Genomic DNA, 7,675 nt, shown 5'->3' with positions numbered 1-7,675 from the left:
TTTTTGAGAAAAGAGGGGGAACTGTTGGGTACCGACTCCGGACAGCTGTGTCCTGAACTTTGTCAAGCCTTGACAGGAGGTTCCTGGCCTAACTACAGGATATACAATTAGATAAACTTTCTGGAGCCTGTCGGCCAGCTGCAGGGGACCTGGGACCAAAGCGACCTCACCCTCCCTTAGGAATTTTCCATTCTTCTCTCCGTGCTTCCCTTGCTCCTCCTCCCTGCCTGAAGCCCTGCTTATAAGCCTCAACACCCAGTCAATAAACGAGACCTTGATGCAACTCAGACTAACTTTGTCTTCCTTTATGCGCCTGGTCTCCTTTCTCTCTCACCCCCATTGATCTTTCAGGAGGTGCCTCCTCAGGTCTCATCAAATAACCTGGCCCACGGGATGGGTCAAAAATTTATGAACTTAGTTGGAATTTTGAAGCTCACAGCCTTAGTAATTAGGAAGGGGAGGAGTTTGAAAACTCAAGGTGTACTGTTGTCCTTATCTGGAGTCCTTCTGACCTCTGTGAAGTGGATCCAATGGCTTCTTGTGATCCTCAGTGCCTTATGTGAATTCTTATTTTGTAAAAGGACACAAAAGTTTGAAATATATTAGTATTATCAATCAGTAGTGAAATCCATATTGTAGAAAAAGCAGGCAAATGGTATTGTAAACAGCAGCAGTAGATATGAATCTTTGAGACCAAAAAAAAACTATAGTTTTGGGTTAAAAATAAATATATGTTTTTCTTCTGTCCAGAGAGCCAGCTATAAATTAGATTTAAATGTCTTTGGCCTGATAAAAAAGCATCTGTAAGTCTATATTCATAAGATAACCAAAAGATACCTAAAATCTTACGCTTATGATTCGAACAATAAGCAATCATTGCTCTATTAGCTTCTCAGATTTCTATTAATGTTAAATTTCTGAACTTTTGAAATTTTAAACAAACAAAACCCACCAATTCCATGACCACTACACCAGCTCTCTGCCTCTCAGGCTGTCCAGCTGTGCCCCCATCAGACCACCCTCCTTGCTTCCTGGTCCTTCCTTTCACTGTACCACCCTGGCATGTCTCCAAGACAGCCCTACCCACCCTGCCCCCTGCCCCAGGAGACACTCCTCATCCACTCAGGAGCTGCTTTCCAGTGCTCCCTCTATGTGTCCTCACCTCCTGGACTGCCCTGGCTATGGCTATCCTTAATATACCCAGGAGAAGCTAGTGGCCAAGGCTGGTGCTACTTTGTTTACTTCCTGGATGTGAGGTTGAGCATCTCCCAGGCTTCCCAAGAGAGCAGGTGCCCTGAAGTGGTCCGAGGATTCTCCATGGAGTGTGTGACAGCGAACTTCTGGTGACCTGCAGCTGCTGACACCAAAACCTCACACCACAGCCACAGGCTGCCAGAGCCTGACCCTGACCCACAGAACCATGCTGTAAGGACTATAAGGACTTGTCCATCTTCAGTGTTGGGAATTCATGACACAGTAACAGCAGAACACCCCTGGCCCATGGTGGAGGTTCTGTGGGGCCCTCAGACCCATGCTATGCTATAAGACCTGGACAGCTCCTGTCCTCACCCCTGGAGCTTTGGACAATAGGTGTGGGATGACTCATCCCTAACAGGCTTGAGGGCCAGAGGGCCCAAACAAGTAAAAAAGATACTTTCTGATAGCCAGCCTGGGTCTGCCTGATGGTCTTAGCAACAGCAGCTGAAACATGATCTGGAGATGACCTAGACCAATGAGAGGCAGCCATGTCACACCAGCTGATGCATAGTCATCAGACCTTCCCTCAGGGTGGGTTAGAGGGTATATAAGGCTTGCCTCTTCCTGAGTAAACTGAACTTGTTGTTTCAACATTCTCCCAGAGTCTCTGTGGTTTGAGTCTGTGCCTACTTGGCCACTTTGCCTACTTGGCCCTGTAGATATAACCAACCTTCTTATTAAATAAGAAACACAGAACCAATGCAAAGAAGAAAGCCAAGAGGTCAGAGCTAAGAGCTAAAACCTTACCCTTCCTCCTGCAGTGGTCCTACCTCTCCGAACTCACTACCCCTGTGTTAATGTCTTTCTCATCGCCATCTGGGGTTGTCAGAAACTGATCAGAATTGCTGGTCACAAGTAAGGGTATGACGTTTTCTTTCTGATGAACAGGCTGGCTGGTGATGGAAGTGGACAGGTTTTCTTCCGTGGAAAGGCCTTGAGAGGACTTGCACTTGCTCTGGGATTTACTGGAGGGTTTCCCGGGAGTGCTAGCCAGGGGAGGATTAAATAGCTTCTCTTCCATTTTGGCTTCCTTCACATATTGACATGACTTCCCCAACAGCACAATGCTATTAAGTATTTTCAGGGAGATCAACCCAAAATAGAAGAGTATGACACAGGCATAGGACAGGATTCCTTGCACTTTAATTGAGCTTGTTACAACTCTGATGAGTAAGACAGCTAGCGGGAGAGGAATAAATCCCATTCTTCGTGCTACCGAGTCACTGTAGTCTGTATACGCATTTTTCTGTCGGCTGCTGACAAGGTCAAATGCAAGGCTGGCTCTATACTCACTGTAGACATCTGCAGTGATGTCATTGAATTTGGTGATAAAGGCATGCTTTACAATATCCACAGCAATTTCTGACGCGATCACCATACAGACATCGGGAAACAACACCCAGAGATGATCTGGATTCCAAGAAAACTGTTCCATGTTTCTTAAGCACACTATTAGCAAAAACACATAATTTGTGAATCGTTCCTTAATATCACTATTTGACATCTGAAAGAGATTGTTCTTTTCAAACTTCTTGAAAACACTTCCTTTAATTTCAACAAAATTGTTGGACATCATGATGGTAAGCAGTGACTTGTTGTGAGAGTTAAAAGCCACATTGAGGGCTGGAGAGATGGCTCAGCGGTTAAGAGCACTGGCTGTTCTTCCGGAGGTCCTGAGTTCAATTCCCAGCAACCACATGGTGGCTCACAACCATCTGTAATGGGATCTGGCGCCCTCTTCTGGTATGCAGGCACAACACTGTATGCATAATAAATAAATAAATAAATAAAAAAGCCACATTGAGAGTCGTTGCTTGAACCATTATGAGAATTGCATGTAGAAAGACATAGAGAACAGCCATGAAAAAGTGAGGAATGACTTCGATGTGTGCTCTTTTTCTTTCTTTAGGCTCGGTGGCTGTCCAGTAGAGAGCATCTAAGATATCTTGTCTTGAAGAGAACAGACGATCGGCTACCTCTAGCATGTTGTAGATGATATAGAGCTTGATGACAGACTGCCCTCTTATCAGGTGGTACATCATGGAGTAGTCAACATAGTGCATCATAAAATAGCAGATTATCAAAATGACACCCTTCAAAATGTCACACACCTGTGCAGGCTGAAGCAAACAAACGTCTGTCCCGTAGGCCATAGCAAGGCAGAGTGAAGAGCCTGAACAGCGCCAGGAAGACTCTTAAAGGAAGCAGGGTGAACACATACAGAAAGGCATCGAGGCACTGGAAGATTCCAAAAAATATGAGCTTTTTCAATTCTCTTGGTATTCGCATACAAGTGTACACTCTTTCTCTTCGCTCTGTATACTTGGCCTCGTTATGTTCGAGGAAGTACCCTCTTGTTAGTTCAGCACTGAGGAACCTCAATAATGAAAGTTCTGCTCGGCCGCGGCGCTTTTCCCGCCGGCGGTCGCTCTCATAAAAGCCCAGGGGGGGGGGGGGGGGGGGGGGGGGGGGGGGGGAGTGCTGTGGGATGTGCTGTATGGCAAATGTGTTGCTAATAGGTCAATAAATAAAACACTGATTGGCCATTGGCTAGGCAGGAAGTGTAGGCGGGACAAGGAGAAGAATAAAGCTGGGAAGTGGAAGGCTGAGTCAGAGAGACACTGCCAGCTGCCACGATGACAAACAGCATGGGAAGATACCGGTAAGCCATGAGCCATGTGGCAAGGTATAGATTAATGGAAATGGATTAATTTAAGCTGTAAGAACAGTTAGCAAGAAGCCTGCCATGGCCATACAGTTTGCAACCAATATAAGTCTCTGTGTTTACTTGGTCGGGTCTGAGCGGCTGTGGGACTGACAGGTGAGAGAGATTTGTCCTGACTGTGGGCCAGGCAGAAAAACTCTACCTACATGGCCCCCACCCCCAAAGGGAACAAGAGCAAAGGATGTTCAGACCTTGTAGAAGAAGTGGGGGTTGTTATGAGAAATCTAAGAGTCTACTTAAAGGGTAAAGAAATTTATTAGGGAGAAAGACTCACTACAGTAAGGGAGATTTATTATAGTGTCCCGGAACACCGAGGTACAGTCCCACGCTGTTCTTCCACCCGAGTCTGTCCCAGCATCCAAGCCCACAAGAGAGAGAGGAGGAGTGGTGTACGTGCCCCTCGGCTCTTAAGAGTAGCCCAGGGGGCCACTTCCCAGGGCAGATACTACAAGGACATATGTAGGTAGGACAGTTACCTGCTACATCTCTAGGGGTGGGACTTCAAGGTCATAGACAGAAAAGATATAGCCACTATAGGGTGTCTCACATGAGTGTCAACTCTGTCCGGTGCCCCCTTGTCCAATCCCAAGATACATAACATTCTGCATGTAAGCCTTTCCTATACAAACCCCTTAAAGTGAGTGCTCGGGACCTTCCCTCTTTTCACCTACTGTAAAGTGGTGTCAGGGAGGTCCCTGCCTAGGCTAGAATCAACAAAACCTTTTGTTCTTACACAGGAAGTTGACTCCATGGCGGTCTTGCTGGGAGTCTCAGGCATGGGTATTACACTACAAGTCAGGAGGACTTGTGGGCCCCTTACCTACACATAGACCCTCAGCAGAGACCTGGGGTGAAAGTGCTGTCCATTCATGACATAGAAGTGCAGGCATTAAGGGACCAAGGGTGACAACTGATAGGGTGAACAGTGAGGAGCCAGGTAGAGAGCCTGGGGTTGGTAAATATGTCTAGGACAGAGTGCTGAACACACACACACACACACACACACACACACACACACATACACACACACACACACACACACACGCGCGCGCGCGCGCATGCACAAACACAAACACACAAACACCTACACGTCACTGGTGTCTGCTGTGTTCACTGAGAAGCACTTTTTCTTTTCATTCCCACCAGAAACCCCCTGTGTGCTGGCACCAACCATTAAGAGTCCTTGTGGGAGAGCACAGAGTCTTGTCTGGTGGATACTCAGGGCCACCTTGTATTTCTGGTGATGCTGGTCAAGGTCAGCTGGGCATTGGTCCTCACCTTAGGCACTGTCCTGGTTTAGTTACTCTTACTGTGATAAGCACAATGATCAAAAGTACACTTAGGGAGGAAAGGGTCTATTTGGGTGACAGTACATCAAAGGGCAAGTCAAGGCAGGAACCTGGAGGCAGGTGGTTGTTCGCCATTCTGCGTGAGTGTCAGAAACAAACTCAGGACCTCTGCTAGAGCAGCAAGCCCTAACTGTGAAGCCATTTTTCCAGCCTTTTTTTGAGATATACTGTAGAGCCCAGGATGGCCTTGTACCTCCCCCTGCCCCAGCCTTCAAACAAGAGATTTACAGGAATGCCACACCACACCTAGCTCCCACTGTGCCAAGTGGAGCAACTGACCCACACTGCATAGATCTGGATGCTATTATAGGAGAGGCCTTCATAATTGCCACCCCTCAGCTGCATTCTGGGTGATATTTTGTAGCGAGCACATATCCCAGTTACGGGGGAGGAATAATCACTCTTGATTCAGACTTGGTATAACACTCATTTATTCACACAGTAAGATTACAAGCAATATTCATCCTGTCTTCCAAATGGAAGCAGGAGTGCCTCTCTGGATATACAGGTCCAGACTCGCCACTTCTGTACCTCTGGATCTTGGGTCAGCCTTCCTCAGGTCAGCCACGTCTGCACTGGGCACAGGATCTCACTTCTCTGGCAGAGGAGAGTCATCTCACGCGAGGGCCTGACGAGCTCTGTTGGTCGGGTCTGAGGCTTCATCTTTTATATTCTTTCCTGGCTAGGTTTCTAGTCTTATCCCTACTTTCACACATAGTCTATAGCTTATCACTACTCCATTTGTGGTTTACTTACATCATTCTATTGCTTATCACTCCTGACCAGGGTTGTTCACCCTAGGCCTTACATGTGTTCCTTACATTCCATCCCCTGATGCCTGACATGTCTTCAACATAAAAGGCATCACATGAGGTCGCAGCCTGGGAATTTACAATATATTATCCTAATTTGTTAATCCTAGCATTCTTATCCTTCTCATTCTGGGTGGTTTATTTTTATGTTTTTTCTCTATATATGCATTATATAACTTCAACCAAGTGCTATAAGCTGCAAATTCTTTTAACACATCTATAACAAAATCTCTACACAATATTCTAGTACATATGCTTTGTAAATACATTGGTTCTCCTGTTTCCCACTGTGGGTCATTCAGGAAATCTTTATCAATGCTTATTATTGCTTCATCAGGATTATGTTTTAGCCATGTTCTATATGTTTTATATAGTCTGTGATTACCACGGCCCACATATGCTGCAGCTAAAGCGGCGCTTATATGTAGGGCTGCATCCATGTTATTTCTGTGTATTTTATACATTCCATTCACCCTATATATACTAGATTGCATGGTTCCATAATATCTCATGTATCCATCTCCAATTAATCTTATATCATGTATACCTCTTTCTATTGTCAAGTGGAACGTTAAGTGCATCAAGAGCATTGGGAGGTTGTCTACCTCACCTGGTTCTGATAGGTAGAACATTGCATATTTATGGTTGCAGTATTTGCATCCTTGTATCGTTCCTGCCATAGATAATATACCTGTTCTATAGAAAATATCAGACAATGGTTCCATATATTTTTGGTATGTGGTATATAGTAAATTACTCATTCCATTTTTACTAAGTAAATCGAAGCGTCTGCCTGATGGATTCCAAAGTGGGTTTCCTGTTACTTGATTCCTGTAAGACATCTTAAGCATGGAGTTATTATCAAGCACTTGATTTTTTCAGACAAACATAAAGCAATACTTATCCCTAAAATTACTAAAAACCAAAAGGTTGCTAACTTTATCCAATGCTACCATGTGTAAATTGGTGTACATATTAGATCTAATCTGACTAATCTGCCTAAATAATCCCAAAAGCTGCATTTCTGCATCTGTTTCGCCCAGTCCTTGTGTATGTATGTATTTGTTCTTAACAGATTCACTAGATTGTGTGTTTGTGCTTGTGATGTATGTATGGCTGCATCATGTTCTTTAATTTTGTTATGTATGGATTCTAGTTGTTTCTGATTGAAATCTGCAATGTGTTGTAACTCCATTGCTTGTTTTACAAATGTTTGGTGATGTTCTAATTCTGTTGGGTCATTAAATAAGTGTGAGCCATCAAAATAATGTTTTTCTTCTAGTGTTAATGTGGTCACTCTTTGTTTGGTTATGTTTTTACCATCATAATTAGTGAAATTCACTTGTAGGATGCTACAGTTGTGTACCATATAGCATCCTGATTCTGTAATATTGAATGTTGTGATATCATCATTCATTGTGGTTTCATTAAGATTTATGCAGCTAACTAAAGTAGGTAAATATTTAGCACATATCAAGAAAGTGTAATCTCCTGTATCTTCTAGTGACCGTGTGATAGTAGTTACTGCTAAT

At 44.4% G+C, this 7,675-nt stretch overlaps 1 protein-coding gene across 1 annotated transcript; it reads right to left on the bottom strand.

Moving 5' to 3' along the window:
- Window positions 1-1,883: 1,883 nt before the first annotated feature.
- Window positions 1,884-3,702, bottom strand: LOC131901727 (transmembrane anterior posterior transformation protein 1-like; the record flags this gene model as incomplete). Its single annotated transcript, XM_059252816.1, is given in 4 exon segments — window positions 1,884-1,910; window positions 2,045-2,880; window positions 3,065-3,389; window positions 3,391-3,702. Coding segments are annotated over 4 exon segments (1,500 nt in total), but the record flags the coding sequence as incomplete, so codon positions are not given.
- Window positions 3,703-7,675: the final 3,973 nt, after the last annotated feature.

This window comes from Peromyscus eremicus, unplaced genomic scaffold (assembly GCF_949786415.1).
Source record: "Peromyscus eremicus unplaced genomic scaffold, PerEre_H2_v1 PerEre#2#unplaced_250, whole genome shotgun sequence".
Classification (NCBI taxonomy): Eukaryota; Metazoa; Chordata; class Mammalia; order Rodentia; family Cricetidae; genus Peromyscus; species Peromyscus eremicus.
This window is presented reverse-complemented; position numbering and strand designations above follow the sequence as displayed.